This window comes from Zonotrichia albicollis, chromosome 1 (assembly GCF_047830755.1).
Source record: "Zonotrichia albicollis isolate bZonAlb1 chromosome 1, bZonAlb1.hap1, whole genome shotgun sequence".
NCBI classification, from domain to species: Eukaryota; Metazoa; Chordata; class Aves; order Passeriformes; family Passerellidae; genus Zonotrichia; species Zonotrichia albicollis.
In genome coordinates this window covers 28,494,489-28,512,023 of record NC_133819.1, presented here as the reverse complement: position 1 = coordinate 28,512,023, position 17,535 = coordinate 28,494,489, and the positions used below count along the sequence as shown (strand labels likewise).

The window sequence follows — 17,535 nt, the reverse complement described above, 5'->3', positions numbered from 1 at the left end:
CTACTGGCATTAGGAGTCTGAAAGCTTTCTTGCATGTTACTTACATTGTCTGCTAACTGCTCTGTGGAGAAGCTGGAGCAGCTGGGGATGGCGTCAGGACTGATGTCCCTTTCCTTCCCGACCTGGTCTGGCTGAGGAGCAGGTTGCTGCAAGGACCCAGGTGCTGGCACTCGTTTGTCTGAGCATCCCCTGCTCTAGTGATAGTCACCACTACCAGGCAGATCCTGGCATTGTGTATCTGAGGATTCGAACTCAGAATAGCTCTATTCAATATGATACTGAAACTTTGCTGGCAAGCCTGCATCCTTAGCAGGCTACATGGATTCCTTAGTTGTGTAACCTAAGAACAGAGCAAAATCTTTGGAACTTTTTTTGTTTGGTTTTGGTGAATGATGCACATGATTTTTTCCCCCTACCTTAGTCTCATAGTTTTTACTCTCTTAGTTTTGTCTTGTCTTTGAGGTATACCAAATTTTTTTAAAGATTGAAGCATTTTATTGAGAAATGCTTTCCAGCAGATGGTGCAAAAACTTTTTAGATTTATTAGCTAAGAAAAGGAAAGTAACAAACCCCTGTTTTTCTTATTGTGTAATTCCCTGAAGAATTGGATATTCTAATTTAACTTAAACAGATCATCTGCATGTCTGGCTATGTAGAAGTTGCTTTTTGAGCAGCACTGCATCCAAGATCTGGAGGAGGCTTGAAGGTTGCCTCACTTTGTGTGTTCCTAGAAGTACAAAGGACTTGAAGTTGTTTTTTTCATGAATGTCATGAATCTGACAGAAACAGTCAATTAAAATAAGAATAGCCTATGGGAAGTCGCACAAGTTCTGTTGGTTGCCTAGTATTAATTGAAAGGAAATCAAAGAGCTTGTTGGTTCTGCTGTGGCAAGCTAGGATGTCAGTGACACGACCTTTCCATCCATTCCTTATTGGAGGTTTACGCCCTCTTAGAGAGTGACAACAAAAATGAATATGTATCAGCTCCTGGAGTGCCATAGTTCATTCAGGACATAAGTGACTGTGAACTGTGGAGCCTGAGAATTGGGCATAGGTCCATTTATGCAGGCTTGTCACAGGGACAGCAACCTTCAGCAGGAAGGTAGGGTAGAAGAGTGGAATCCCCTCTACAGAGCAGGACTAGGTAAATGCTGTGCAGTTCAGGGATGGGAGCTGGACCTGACTGCTTGTTTTGGAGTCTCAAAATACCACAAATATAACATATTCTTCACCATTACTTGTTGTTTATCTTTGTTGTGTATTTATTTATTTGGCAAGCCTGTTATGTTGGGGACATTTAGGACTCCGATTAATGCAGAAAAAAACCTTGGAAGGGGTAAAAAAGGAGTGATGTGGTCATGTGTTACAAAAATGAATAGGTGAATCAAAGTTAGACATCTGGGCCAAATCTGCAGCTGGAATAAATGTACGTGATTGGAGGTGTGTGTCAGTACAGCTAAAATGTAGCTGAAGTTAGCAGAACTGTGATAATTTACATAACCCTGAAAAGCTGCACCACTGAAAGGAAATAATGCTTTCAAAGGAAATTTTAGAAATTATAGTCCAGGTGGACACCAAAATCATAGATTTTTCTTAGTGCTGCGTGTTGCCATGGCTTGCATCAAAAAGCTCCAGACATCTACGGGAAGTTTCGCAGAGCAGTCTGCAGAGAAGCTGCTGGCTACTCTGTCCTTTTTCCAGAGCTGTATGCATATGCACCTCTCAATCATTTTTATAAAATGTGCTTCAAAGAGTTCATCAGCTCTGCCTTTTTTTCCCTCAGGTGATATTACAGTCATTTTTACAGACAGTAATTGAAATGTCACCAATAGCCGATTAAATTTCAGGCAAGGAATAAGAAGTTAAGCTCTTTAAACAAAGGGTCGCTTTGTCCAAAACTATCTTTAGCAATTAAACAGGAAGCATAAAGTCAAGTAGAAAACATAAGTCAGAGCAGAAGGCATATTGTTCTCTATGGAATCACTTCATGAGTTACTTGCAATTCACTTTTTATTGTTATTTTTAAGGGGAAATTATAGAGCTGAAACTATGAAATTCCTGTTCCATTCTTCATTCCACCATATAGTTCTTCCAAGTGATTATTCTGCCTCCTCAGATAATTCTTTTTTTTTTGCTGAAGTAGTGTTTAAGACTGGGAGTTGTCTTTTGTTTTGTCTTGTATCTCCTAATAATTGCAACACTGCTGTCATTCCAAGTACAGTCTGTATTAGTTCATGAACTAAATATGCATGCGTGTGTGTTTAAAATAACTTAGTTTTTTCCCTGGCAGCAAGGAAAAGATAGACATGGTACAAATTATCCATAATATCAAACTGAAAGGTTTTGTAAAAGTTTTCTGGTAGAACTTGCTAAATGTTTTTTGTCCATCATCTCTTTATATGTCTTTATTTTTTCATTGGTTTTCTTTATTAAAAAGCAAAAAAAAAACCCTAACCATCCACCACGTTGTCCAGTAAATCTATTACAAGTTTAATGATAATGCAGATCCAATTAAAATTCATGATAGTACATGGGAAATTCAGGTCATAGCAACCTTTTCCTATTTGTTGCACCTGCAGGGTTTTCCCTCCTGCATCCCTAAATAAAGTATCTGATGATAAGATCTGCTTGTTAAATGCATTTAACAAATCATTGCTAATCCATTTTTGTGGCAGGTGGCACGTCGCTGGGGGATTCAGAAGAACAGGCCAGCTATGAACTACGATAAGCTTAGCCGATCGCTTCGCTATTATTATGAAAAGGGAATCATGCAAAAGGTGAGGACCTAATTTTGTATTACATTTCACCAGAGTCTTGCATGTTAATCCATAGGTCAGTTTACAAGGAGTCCTTGTAATTGCATGGTTAAGGTAGTTTTTTTCATCTGTTTTGGCCAACACTAAGCTTTTGAGCCTACTATGTACATCATATGCATTAAGATATTTTTTTCTATGTAAAAACTGTCTGTGGTTTCAGTTCACACAATGCATTTCATGATTATAAGGAAAGAAGTAACATTCAAAAATATCCAAAAGAGCTTCCTGGCAGCTGGAAAAGGCAAATGGTAGAGTACAGTATGATTAATGTTTTGCAGATCTAAATTATCTGCCCAGTGCTTGGGTACTTTAGTAAGTGCAAGATAGGGGAGAATAATTATGCCTATTAACATACCAAGTACTTTAATATTTTTACCAATAGTGTTGTAGTAATAGTGGTTTTGAATGGATTTTAATATTTATAATAGACTGAATTAAGAGAAATATATAACAATAATTTATCTATTACGGACTAGTCTTGCTGACAGTATTCAAGCCATCCTCCTGCTGTGGCTTGCTGATTTTTAAATCTTGCTGTGTAGTACCATGTAGATTGAGAAATCAATAGGAGAGGCCAGTCTGCTGTATCTACAAAACTGCCAGGTGTGATCAAAGATCATAATAAACATCTTGGACTGCAAAACTTATTCCATGTCTCTTCACATTGGTCTTGTGACCAGTGATGATGAACATGTTTAAACTTGTCATATGCCAATTCCATGAATGGAAACAGTGCTCTTAGCTCAGGTTACTGGGAGAGTTACTCAAGTTATCCTTTTCCAGTAGGATTTGTGAAGTCTGAAAAGTTCCCTTTCTTAGATTATGGGATTGTTGTAGTGCATTCCTTTTCCACTAGCAGTAATCAACTTGGACAATAATCTGGGCTAGTATTGGCTTACAGTTCTCCAGTAGCTCAGCACCTCATTCATTTTTGTGTGTCATGTAACAGTGCACAGAGTCTTTGTAAGGTGCATTTGAGACTGGATGTGATCAGAGAGAACCAGAAGTGTTTGGTTTTGCTGACTGGTGCTTCAGGCAGAGGAGTTCCTTGTTGCATTTTACAGCTCAGCAGCATAGGCAACTGTGCTGCCAGCACACTTCAAAGGCAGCACAGGCAAAAAAAAAAATAGCAGAGTGAGGCAAGTTGAAAAGGTGGGGATAGAAATACCAGAAGGCTGATAATGCTGCCCCAACCCACACATCCATTTAACGTGGAAATCTTGCAAGTGCTTTGGACAACTTACTTGCTACATCCTAAACTACTGCTTTATTATTTACAAGAATAGATTTAGCACATGTTTTGAAAGCTAGCTTGTATGCTTATTTTTCTGACATAGCAATGTTTTGGGTTTTTCCTGGGATCAGTCTGTCTGGCCAGTTCATGTATGTTAAAAACTAATGGGCGTTGTAGATGCAAAGAAGGTTTCTTTATGACAAAGTTTGTATGCATATTTTCCCTCCTTTTTTTCAAAATCAACAATGATAGCCAGTTATGCAAAAGCCTGATTTCTGAGTGCAGCCTCTAGTCTATCAAACTTGTTGACATTATTTTGATTTTAAAAATTCTGCTGCAGATACAGTCCCTACCAAATTCTATTTGTAGAATAAATGAGCTGAAAGTTTAAGGAGGTGCTTCAAACTATTTTGCACCCATAAGAAGAGAGTTAAGTTTCCAACACTTTTTCCATCTTCACTAACTCACTTCATTGCTATGGTAGCTGGAGTTGCAAGAAGCAGACAATATGATTTTATTGTAATATCATTTTAATAAATTGTGAGCATGCAATCTAATGCATATTTTTAAGCACAAATTTTAAAATAAGCTACTTGAGAAGACACTATATTGACTTCTCTTTGTTGCTTGTAATAAGATAGCAATTTTATGTTGTTTTTATCATTCTCTAGCTTTTAGGAAATTGAAGCGTAGACATTTAAGGCTGTTTCTGATTAAGGGAAAACTTTAGGATCTTTGGACAAATATCCCCTCCATAAGCAAATCCAAATGTCCCAGCTTTGCATGAGCAATTGCTAAGTACATATTAGCCTACGTATTTGCTTACACTGTCCCTGTACAATCAGCAGGCACTATAACTAAAGTGCTTTTATACGTAAGCATGAATCAATCTGTGTAAAGTGAAATCCAGATCTCTGCAGTGCAATGTGATTCTTTTTTCCACTTCGCACACAGAGTGTGTAATTTTATTTTGCCACTGTAGTGACAATTTGTTTACATTTTCCAATAAGAACAGTTCCATTTGTGGTTAAGTATAGGAAGCAGTCGCAAACAAATGTTTAGAAGCAGAGTACTTAGTTCATCTTCCAACAGGATGTCATGAGTGGCAAAATCAAGAGCATTCTGCACAGTCTGCTTTGGCAGGTTCCACTTGTCTTTGCTAGGTTTTTAGCTCACCAGTTCTGCTGTCACGTTATTAATTGTGTAACAAAGGTGAGTTCTTTGCAAGACTGTTGAACTTGGAGCTGCGAAACATGAGGCCTTACACTGCGCCTTTTTTTCCCCTTGTGTTGTCCCAAGGTGGCTGGAGAAAGATACGTGTACAAGTTTGTTTGTGACCCTGAAGCGCTTTTCTCCATGGCTTTTCCCGACAACCAGCGCCCCTTGCTGAAGACGGACATGGAGCGCCACATCAATGAGGAGGACACTGTGCCTCTGTCCCACTTCGACGAGAGCATGGTCTACATGCAGGACGGGGGCTGCTGCAACACCCACCCCTACAACGAAGGCTATGTCTATTAACAACAGTGACACTGAAGGGGTGCTTCCCCCTCCCTTAAGCTTCTCCTCTTTCCCAAGACCCAGAGGAAAGCTGAATCGACTTCAGTTTGTTTTTTAAATAGTACACTAAAAAGGGGCTTTTCCTGTTGCATTACTCCTATGGTCTGCCATGGACAGCGCACTTTATTTGAAAGAGGAGGGTTGGAACCTAAATGTTATTCTGTGTAAAAGGAGGAAAAGGGTGGGTTTGCTTTTTACTTAAGTTTGGGAAGGGAACATACAGGTTTTAAGTAAAAAAAAAGCTATATCATGTCTGTTTTGTTTCATATTGGCATAAGATATTGTACATTTTCTCTGGGTATCCGTAGTACAGTTAATTCTCATTGTGCAAAATAACCACTTTTGATGATGATATCAGCACAGCATGCCTAGGGCATTTCTTTCTTGCCATTCCTAATTGTCTTTCTGCAGTAATAAAAGAGAAGCAAAGCATATACCACAGCATTTAATTTAGAAGTTTCCAGTGGCAGAACTTGTACCTTGCCTCTGTGAACAACCAGATAGTTTTCCTATTTTTTTCCTTGGTTCTTTTAATTCTTTTTCTATTTTTTCTCTTTTTTGTGTATGACTTAAAAAAAAAATCCTATTTAATGACAGACTGGCCATAAGTACAGTGACCAAGCAGTGAAATCCCTGACTTCAGACTGCAAGCTGCATGCTGTATCTGGTGCCACATTGCTATACATATATGGTCCATGCTATGGCGCTGATTTTTCAAGATCCATTTGAGGGTAGTAATTACATGGAGTAGGCTTTCTGATGATCATGTCAGCATTAAATACAGGATCATGATCAGGAGGGAGAAAACATTTTGTATCCTTCCATTTCCTTTGGTACATAAATAAGTTATTTAATCAATAGGAATTAACTGTACTAAGTCACATATCTAATTATGCTGTTTAGACACAGCAAGCACTCCTTGAGAAAAATATCCAATACACTAAATAGGTACTTTAGTAATTTTTAGACACGGTACCCATTAATATGCATTTAAACCTTTTACTGCTGTGTTATGTTGATAACATATATAAATACTAGATAATGCTAATGCTTCTGCTGCTGTCTTTTTCTGTAATATTCTCTTTGATGCTGAATTTACTATGACCATTTATAAGCAATGCTGTAACTACAGGTAGCATTTCAGGACAAAATAGATGACTTGAACCATTTATTGCTTAGAAAATAGCTTACGCCATAGCTGTGCTATAAGCAGCTTTTATGCGCATCCACAAATGACTAGTAAGCTTCAGCTTGCTAAGGAAAGCTCTGCAGAACCTTTTGTAATTTTCGGTGGAACAGAGATGAACTGTCAAAGAATACCATGAAGTTGCTGTATGACGTTGTAGTGCTGGCACTGGTGTTACCAATCAACTTGTTTTGGACACTAAATGTAAATGTGATCGGATATGCTCGGAAGACAATTTAAATTTTGAGGGGTTTTTTTGGTTGTTTTGTTATTTTTTTCAAATTGTTTTATTTTTTGAGAGGGGTTACCTTGGACACAAATCACACGTGCTATTCTCTATGTAAAACAAAAACAAAAAGTGGCAAAACCCCAAAAGTTTAAAATATTTATGAGCACCTTTTTTGAAATACAATAATTCATAAGTTGGAGGGGTGGAGAGGAAGCTAAGAATTGGATTTAATTTTTTGCCCGGTGAAATTTAAATAGTTGTTATATGAAGTACCTCGTTTTCCTAGATTGTCAAGAAGTGGGGGAAAAATAAACACATAACCATAAAAAGACAATAATAACTTTCATCATAATGAATGGATTTCAAAGACAGTCCTAGGTGGTGGGTTAATCTTCCATCCTTTGTCAGTTAAGACACTACTTAAGTTATGAATATTTTAATACACATTTAATCAAAAGTAAAGAAGTAGTGGTCACTAGAAACCACAGGTGCATAAAAAGCATTTGGGCAGGTATTTAATTTACCCAGATCCATGAGACAACATATTTTATGATATATGCCTTAATATGCCACCTAATTCTGTCATTCATAGGTTTCAATGGCACTTAAATACTTGGTGATCAACTCAAAAAAAGACGTCTAAAATTGCAGAACTAGCAAAAAGGAAAGGGAGAATGTTCAGTAATATTGTTTAAAAAATATGTGGTTTCCATTGAAATAAGGTTCAAATGAAACATGCTTTGATGAAAAGTCCTTGGATTGGTTTTGGTTCTTTAATGTCAGCACAGAGCGCCTCTTGGCTGTGGCAGGATGTGGGTATTTGGGAAAGGGGTTGGACAAAAAAAAGATTTTAAAATTGCATCGAATGTGTAATATTTAAGAAGAAAAAATATATATATATCTGTATACGGTAGTGACTCACTGAACAAAACAAGCAGTCAGACCAACATTACATGATCTCTCAGCAGAAGACAAAAAGGTCTTTCACTGAACTGATTAACCCTTTTTAAAATGTACCTAAGAGGTTTATTTAAAGTCTATTTTTATTCCACTCTTTTGTTTGTTTGGGGTTGGGTTTTTTTTTGTTTTGTTTTGTTTTGTTTGGGGGTTTTCAGGTAGAATAATAAATCTGGCAGCTGATTTCTGCAAGATTGTTGTGTATTGGATTCCTAACCATTTGGATTGGAGAGGCCCCTGCAGAAAGGTTACTCTTTTGGGAAAGGAGAGGATGGTCTGTCCCCAGTGCCTAGAATGGCTTGCTTCAAAGGGTAACCAAAAAAAAAAAAAAAAAAAGAAATAAAAAAGAAAAAAAAGAACGGGGAAAAAACAGGTGGCGTATGTACAATTCATGTGTGTGTATATATGAGTTATAGTCAGGAGTTAGATTACCAAAGCATGGTATTTGACTGACAAAAGGGAGGAGGATGGTCTATGTATATTTTGGGATTGATTCCTACTAAGAACACTTACACATTTTCAGAGGGCATTTTAATACCTTACTGGATTTGAGTGTGGGATGTTTGGGGCTGGGGTAAGCGGGCTGGGTTTTCCTTTGGCTGCTTTGGGGGTATTTTGGTTTCGTTTTCAAGCTGCACCACAAGTGGAGAGAACATGCAGCTTTCACCTGTTTTTAGTGGGAGCTGTAATAGAGTGAGCTTGTCTCTGTTTGCTGGTCTGTCTCTGTGCTGGGCACAGCAGTGGGGCAGACAGGGCAGAGCTGCTGTGAAGCAAAGTCAGGAGGCATCACTGCAAGACCCAGTGCTGTGGAACAGCTGAAGGGGCTCAGCTTTCATGTGCCATCCCAGATCACTTGCACCAATAGCTGGACACAGGTGAAGTTAGTGAAGGACTTGGCAGAATCCCTCAGAATCCATTTGAGAGAGTTAACATTACAAGTTTGAGACAGTTTCTTTTTCTTTAGGGATCCAACTTCCATGGCAAAGAGTCTGCCCTTTTCTCTCCAAGGTTACACCAGTCTTTCTTACATTAACAACCTTAACATTACATTCACTGAAAGAGCAAATTTCATCTGCTTCTCAGACCAAATCTGCTTGTTGTCCTGACCATGGTCTGGTAAGGTTACCGGGGGAAACTGGGATACATAAATGCTTTTCTCCAGAAATTCCCTGGAAAGAGGCCTTTACTCAGAATCTTTTCATCTTTGGGATTCTCTGCTACATGGGACTATTCCCCAGGGATTAATGCTTAGAGTTTTATTGCCCTTGACATCTGACTGAGTAGGGCTTCAAGTCCATTTTCACAGGACAATATCATCTATTAAATATTTTTGCCTTCTTTGTGGTTTTTTTGTTTGGTTGGTTTTTAATAGCAGGAAACAGATCAATGTGTACAAAAGGTATTATGAGGAAATCTTTGAGTTGTTAATGGCTCTACCTTCTCCTCTGAAGAGCATTAGCTTCAGTTCACAGGTAATAGCACCCATAAACAGCCCTATTCAGTGCTCACATTAATAGTACTGAGGACTTTTCTAAATAGTCTCCTTCAAAGATTTTTTTGAGAGTCATAATTAATATGGTATCTTATATTCTAAGAATCATCACTTTGGAATATTCCTCTAACATAAGAGCCTAGGAAATTAATTTCTCAGTTCTCTGCTTATCTAAGGGTTTTTCTGTTGTGTGTTTGAGTTTTTGGTTGGTTTTTTGTGGTGTTCTGTTTTGTTTTTTGTTGTGGTTTTTTTTTTTTTTGTTTGTTTGTTTTTTGGGGGTTTTTTCTGATTTTGTTGGTTTGGTTTGGTTTTATATCTGAGGCTGCTCTGCTAGGAAAGGAGGTAGCAGCTGAGAGCAGGTGCCTCTGCATCAGAAACCCCAGTTCAAAGTCCACTGAATTTTGCTAAGCTACCAGGCTGAGAGCTGGAGTATCTGCAGTACAGCACTGGGCCCTCCCCTCCCTGTGCTCTTACAGAAGAGGGGACAACAGTGCGTTGTCTTTTGTTTCTTCTGCTACAAGAGCAGTAATCTGTGTCAGAGTAGCAGGATGGAAAGCTAAGGGCAGTAGCATTTTAAAACTGCAGGATTACCCAGATCTGTCTGCCTGAGACACCAAAAATGCATCAGCCAAGTGCTGTCCCTTACCCCCCAGCTTTCATGATTGTGAGGCAGGTAAAGTTAACTTCAATCTTCAGGAGGTTGAAATATTGGTTTTCTCCCTGAACACCAATTTAATTTCTGTGGGAAGGAAATATCTGTGCCATCTTCTTATGTAATAGTCTGAAAATGTCTATGAAGTATCTTGTTGACATTTTCCCAAAGAACTTTTTTTGTGTGAAAATGCCACAACACGCATCACCACAAGAAAGGGTAAATAAACTCCAAGAAGTTATCCATACATCAGGCTCTCCAAAGCTATAGTAGTATTTACTCTAGCAATGTATCATGTCTTTAATACTGCTGTATTGTCCTTATTGCGTAGTTTCATTGGGCTGACCTCAAAAATACTCAGTGTACCTTGAAATTTTGTTCGTTTTAAATGAGTTTTTAAATGAGTTACAGGAAGGTAACCCTGAGGCAGGGTTACAATCAAGCATTTGGATCTGGTAAGCCATAACTCTGTGTCTTTGTCTTTTCTCTTACAAAGCTCTGTGGGCACATATGCCCATATTAATGCTTTTTAGTTGTGTGGTAGAGAGGAAATTACAGCCACTGGCTGGATTTGGAGGTGAGGGTGGTTTGGTAGTTTTTGGGTATCCATGACTGGCTTTATTTCAGAAGGAATGTCTATATGTATTACTTTTCAGTTACTTTCCAAGTAACCAGGTAGAGAATCGGTGTCCAAAATAGAATTTTTGCTGTGTAATTTACAATGGAGGCTATGGTATTTCCTTGCTGCTGCCCTAGAAAGGAAAGATGAGGAGATTTCACCATTTTCTTTTCCCCTCCCTTCAGTGACAGGATCCAGCTGATCTGTCTGAAGATAGTTCAATTCTTCTCTCCCTCATTTTAGTGAACAATCTGCTCATCAGTACAGTGGCACTTTGTAGAAGCTCAGGTAGGGTGTTGAGTATTTTAGATGTACTGCAAAAGGCTTTCTATGGTGGCTTTCAGTCAAAATCTTGCATGGGCAGTGCCATATGGCTATGCCACCTAAATAGAGGCAGAGAGAGATTTTTTGCAGAGGCACCAGCTCCTCAGCTTGAGACATTTGCTGAAATCTGCAGTTTAGGCTGATTCCTGGCCAGCCAGGGTGAGTCTGCCCTGGCAAGGAACTCAGTGTGTATGTGGAAGACCAGAGAGAGCACTATCCCAGCATGCCTGAGTGAGGAAGCACAGAGATGGGAAAGAGTCTGTCAGGGGCAATCTGGCTCTACCAAGCAGCTACTCCAGAGCTGATTAGTACAGGAAGAAGGAGGTTATATGACCAATACAATAAATCACAAAGATAATTATTTGAATGGCATGCTGCAGGAGAATCATAAGAAATTATGGAAAGTAATAAACTCTGTAAACAGCAGTGATTTTTTAAGACCCTGGTGCTTGTGGGAGTGCTTCAGGAAAAGGAAGAGAGAAAGTAAAACACCAGAAAGGGATGATAATATTAGATGAGAACAACAGGAGTCAAACCATGAACTGCATTAAGGGACTTGGAAGATTGCAGTGTTTTAGATAAAGGGAAGGGACTAAGATAAGTGCAGCGTCAGTACACTGAGATAAGAGCAAAGAGGAAAGGTAATTGGAGGCAGTGCACTTTGTGGTCAGTGGGCCAAATGTGTTAGGCTCAGAGCTGGGGATGTGTATGGCCCTGGTAGCATATCCCCAAGGACAGGAATACCAGTTCTGACTTTGGAGTGATGATTATTTAGTAAAATCTTCCGCACAGTGTTTGGTAGTTGTTAAAAAACAAGATACTGGAATATGCAGAGAATGTTTGGGGCTGTAAATGTAATGTCTGCTTCATCCCACTATACTAAAAAAACCCCAACAAAACCCACAAACACAAAAGAAGAAAGAATACCTTTCAGGATAATGGGGCAGATTGTGGGTTGGTATAACTCAGCTTGGTTTCCTCAAAATCAGCTATGTAGCTTTATGTTAACAGAGCCTGTATTTGGTAATGTGTATGCCTGTCTAGCATAGTATATACACAGGATTTTTTACTTGTTGCATTATCCAGAAAGTTATACAAATGATCAAGACCTGGGGCATAGCATGAGACCAACAATAAAACATGAAATTAAACAAAAGTACATGTCTTCTTAATTCTACTGATGTAGGCAAGTCATTCTGCTTTTTTATAAAGCTCTCTGATGGAGCTCTATGCACATCTCTGATCCTTGTGATTAACTTTCCTGACCAATGCTGGCAGACTCTGTGATGGAGTCTCTGCTCCCAGGGGCTCAGCACTAGTCTCTACAAAGGTATCTGGGATCTGCAGGGTCAGGCTGCCTGCCCAGCTTGTCACAAAGACCTTGTGACCATTTACAAGTCTTAAGGACTGGCCTAAGCTTCCAGCCATTCTCTATATTAGCAAAAATCACATATATTTCAGATTTAGCCAGAAAGGCTAGACCAGCAAAGGAATATACCTTTGGCTGCACATGACTTGGATATACCTGGACATGAGTATTTGAAATGAAGGCACAAATTTGTATTTGTACAGGGTAGTTCTGTGTATGGCATTTTGTTTGGGTCCTCTAACTGAACTGAAGAGGAGGTAACACAACTCACCTAAGTAGTTTGAATTTCTTACGCTAAATTGCAAAGGCCTGTGCATGATTACAAAGATGCTGACATTGGGTTGGAGTTATTTTTAAAGATGAAAGAGAAATATTGCTGCATTTATGTTTAGTATGTCTTTCAACAAAGAAGAAAATTTTAAAAAATCAGGAATAAAATTTGACCAGTCAGTGAGTAATACTCATTTTATATCACTACCACTAACACTTAACTTTTCACCATAATATTTGCTCTCTGCAGGACATTTTTGCATATAGGAAGCTAAGGCTATATAGTAATATAAAGGGTTGAAGTAGGACTAAGAAGTTATAACCCCCAAAAGTAAAGAGAGAGAGAAAAACACACTTATAAATGTCTTTCCAGTCTCATATTGTCTCTAAATTTATCAATTCCATATTCCATAATGCTCTAAGTTCCAGCCTCAACAGATAACATTAAGCAGTACGTATTATAATTTCATCAGACTTGGACTCTTCCTTAAAACCTCAGGTGACTTCATGCATTTATATCAATTTTATCAACAGAGCAGTGCATCTGACTCTCTGAAAGGAGGTGTGGATCCAAGACCAAATTTCTCATGACAAGAAGGTTTGGATTTTGATGGGATGCTTATGACAAACACAGACAGAAAGAGACCAAAATCTCTCATGTAAAATAATACAAAAAAAACCTCTGGAAATACTGTGTATGTGATGTCTTCAGTTAGTAATATTTTTGGAAGACTAAAGGCAGTTTTCATTTGGCTGATTTGTGTTACTTGGGGGTGACCATGTGCATAAACTATAACGGGAAGTCAGTATTTCTGAAAATTTATATAAGAGGATTTAACCAGAGAAGTGTGACCTGCTGACTCATTGTCCCAAAATGGTATCAGTCTAAAATATCATTGCAAATGTGAGCTGAATTCTCATGCCAGCCCTAAATGGGACAGACAGTAGCTCCATACATTAGGAGAACAGGCTGTCGTAGCTGTATCTAGTAGAGAAGAGCAAGGAAAGAATACTAAAACCATTTATCATAAGGAAAAAAAAATTAAAACTTCAGTCTTGGTGCAAATTGGCAACTGCAAGCTGTAAATTGTAATTAATGAGAAACAAAAATTAGCTTAAAATGGTTCACTAAGAGACGTTTGATTCTGGGACATCAGATGAGTTCAGCTTCTGTTGGACTGCACACCTAGGACATGTAAGTAACTCAAGCCAATGAATTTTTGCATTACGTGAAATGGTCTCAAATTTGCTTATAAAAATCTGGAGTGTTCAATGAGACGTGCTAAAGAAAACATCATCATGTAAAAAAATGAACCTCTGGACTGACAAGAGAAAAAAAAAATTGAATCAGTTAGTGGATGGTAACAGTATTGCTAAAGAAAAGCCCCTTGGAAGAGCCTATATACCTAACAAAAAAGGACATCAAGGAAAGCAAGCCTCTCCAGTACCTCAGGTTTTAAATGTTTAGACAGGTATATGGTAGTTTCCTTTTCTCACGACCCTGCTTTTGAAGGAAAAATAAGCTTCCCCTTTAAAACTCAATGGCTATCAAGATTCCTACTCTTTTCCTTTATCCTTGTTATTGAATGGTAAAATTCAGATTTAAAGCTAAAGCCTCTGACCCACTCTACTGAATACAGCTGTTGCTATGTCAGGATTATGGAATAATCATAGAGCAATGTGGTATAGGGTTTTTATTGACATGGATATGAAAGAGTTGTATTACTGTGCCCAAGCTGCTTGTTACTTCCACGCTGTTTGTTTCTGGAGACAGAAGTACATTTTACAGCTTTCCCCTTGCCCAAATAAAGAAAACTTTTATAGCAACAATCCCAAGCTATTTTTTCCCTCTGAACCTCATATGCTAAAGAAAAAGAAAGAGGAAAATATTCTTCGAGTGTTTAGAAAATTTTAAATAGTGGCACAGGTTTCTTCATTTTTCTGCTTTAAAAGCTAATGACTGTGATGGAAAGTCTTAAGTCCTGACAAAGAATTTTGAAAGTGAGATCCAAATAAAGCATCTCAGAGAAGTAGTACAGATGTGTTAGCTAATATTTATCTGCTCACACACATTTTCAAACCACTTCTTTCAACAAAAGCTGTCAATTATTTCAGATGTTTATAAGATAGAAATTGGTGTTTCCTATTTTGCCTAAACTTCAGATTTTGTGAGAAAGGAAGGAAAACTTTATCAGAAAATAAAGAAAGGATGACTAACTTTTCTAGATTGCTGGAATATGAGATTGCCCAATGGAGCAGGGAAAAGGAAGTTAAAAATGAATGGATAATTACAGTTGACATATAGCTTTGTGATTTACTACATGGATACTATTCATGTACATAGACTCTATAGGCACTTTATATAATAGCCATGTAATTAATGTATACATTATTAATATATAAGTGCTTCTATTAAGAAATGTCATTAATGATTCTGCCATCCTGAAGCTGTAAGATACAACTTAGTGTGATCCCCATAAGGTATTTATTCTGGTCTGTCAGAATTAAGACAAAAAAGCTGCATTAAATTCTTCCCAGTACATAAAATCTTCTAATAAAAGCCTAGGAAAGTAGCTAGTCTAATTGCCCTAATGGCAAATTTTTGGTAAAATGGGCAGAAAAGATGTGGAAGTGGATCATGGAGGACTTAAAATATACTCAGGCCTCGAAATATAGTCAGATCTGTAAGAAAAGACTATAGGAAGGACTGCACTGATATATATTCAAAGTTTGAAAATAGAAAACTTTTTGTTTTTCCTGTGTCCAGTTCCAAAATAACTGTGGAAATTAGAAAGGGACTGAGCAGTTCTGTGAGAAACGACATTTAACAGATTCCCATTACTGGCGTAAGATAACCCATTTATTTTTTGCAAGTTTCTGCATAACAATAGAAAAATGTTCACCTTCCACTGAGAAGGTAAACATTCTGTAAAACAAAATGACTTCACAAGGCTTCAAGAAAAAGAAAAATAATTAGTGAGTTGAAGGTTAAGTACAATAATTACAGCTGATAGAGGAGAGTTTAGGATTGAAATTTAATCAGCTCTGTCAAAATAAGTTTAAGAGAAGACTATTTAGTCACAATGTTTTAATATACAGAGTTCAGGTGTTTCCTCTGAGTCTGCCTTGAGGCCTACAGACTTTAGGTCCCTCTGCCTTTTTTATACCTGTAAATGATGTATGGTTTCCTGAATGCATGAACATTCTCTGCACAGATGAAACTCTGAACTGTGAAGGAACAGAGTTCAAACGCCAAACACAAGCAGAAGCATTGGGTTTTTTCAACATTTTCTGGCAGCAGAGCTCCACTCAATGGTTTGGTAAGTTCTCCAGCATTTCCAGTAGTTCTATGAATTTTTCTGTACAGTTTAGTTAAAACTAGAACTCAGAAGTCTATTGAATTCAATAGGGCTGGGCCCAAGATTTCCCTACTGCACCTCATTTTCATATGGATGAAGCTAATCTTGTATGCCTTATTGGTTGTGTATGCATACACATTTTTTGTGTATGCCTGCTTTGAGAAGACTGATTCATTCTGCCTCAACCCCTTCTTTATACATTTATTCTTGTGTAGAGGGTGTGAATTGAGCAAGGTCAAACCAATCAGCACAAATGCAAATGAAGATAAAAATGTAAAGAACTGGGCTGTGGCATCCAGTTGTTTTCTATCTTCTCCTTACAAATCCAAGAGTTTTTCTTCCTCTGTTTTTTTAGCAGTAACAAAGTATAACTTATTTTTATTCTGTATCTCTGTCAGCACCAGAGCACTGCAATCTGCTTTTTCACCTCTTCACATGAGAAAAATCCTTTTTTCTTTTTGTCCCATGTATTTCCATTTGCTTAAGTTCTTCTGTGCTTCATACTCCTTCATTGTGAAAATCCCATTTTGAGGAAACTAAGGCAGACATAACAACATACTAAGACAGGTTGACAAATCTTACTGGGGCTCCTGTGGCAGAAAAGCATTTCAAAAGGCAAGTATCTGAAATATTTTGTCTTAGCGTATTAACTATTCTAGTATTGCCCGCTAAAATTAGACCATTGTAAGTCTATAGAAGGATATTGTACAGTATTAAATACATCTTCCTTGCTGAAACATGGACAGAACAATTTCAAACACAGAGAGTGCATTACACATCTCTGCCTTGTCCTGTTCCTGTTTTTGAGGTGACCATCATCCTGTAATGGGATGATGTTATTTTTACGCTGCCTATTGCCATCAATATATTTGAAAAAGCTCCTTTTATTGTCCTCTGGCCAGCTTGAACTCCAGTTGAGCTTTGGCCACACAAATTTTCTCCCTCAAGTAGAAAACTGCATCTCTCTATTCTTCCCATGTCATTTGACCTTGCTTCCACTGCACATGCACCTTCCTTTTTTGCCCTATTTCCAAAAGAAGATCCCTGTTCAGTCAAGCTGGCCTTTTGCCTTGCCTGCTTCTGCCATTTGGGAATTGCCTGCTCTGGTGCCCTTAGGAGGTGATGTTTAAAATGTGGCCAGCATGGATGGGCCCCAGCAGCTTCAAAAAACAAGGGCCAATCCCTGATTTCTGCAGGTGTGCTGTCAGCACAGGCATCTCCTGCTAACCAGGGCCCATGATGGCAGCTCCACTCAACCGAAAAGTATGGAATAAAGTTGGAGATTTTGGAGGCTTTGTAATCTCAGTAAGAGAAAATATCAAAGTGCTTGTGTATCAACTACACTCTGGACTTACTAGGAGGTTTTTCTATCCTCTTCCAATTCCGTCTATGCCCAAGGTATTTTGTATTGTCAAAAGAATGACGGAGCAATTCTGAAAAATTAACAGTTTTACTACCATTCCCTGAC

The 17,535-nt window shown here is 38.2% G+C and overlaps 1 protein-coding gene across 8 annotated transcripts in view; it reads left to right on the top strand.

Moving 5' to 3' along the window:
• Nucleotides 1-8,352, top strand: part of ETV1 (ETS variant transcription factor 1) — a 66,940-nt gene extending 58,588 nt beyond the window's left edge. For all 8 annotated transcript variants that reach the window (XM_026798581.2, XM_074536801.1, XM_074536794.1 and 5 more), the window contains 2 exons: nucleotides 2,676-2,777; nucleotides 5,350-8,352. In XM_026798581.2, coding sequence (XP_026654382.1) covers nucleotides 2,676-2,777; nucleotides 5,350-5,571 — 324 coding nt within the window. In that variant the 3' untranslated portion in view covers nucleotides 5,572-8,352. The remainder of the gene's footprint in view (nucleotides 1-2,675; nucleotides 2,778-5,349) is intronic.
• Nucleotides 8,353-17,535: the final 9,183 nt, after the last annotated feature.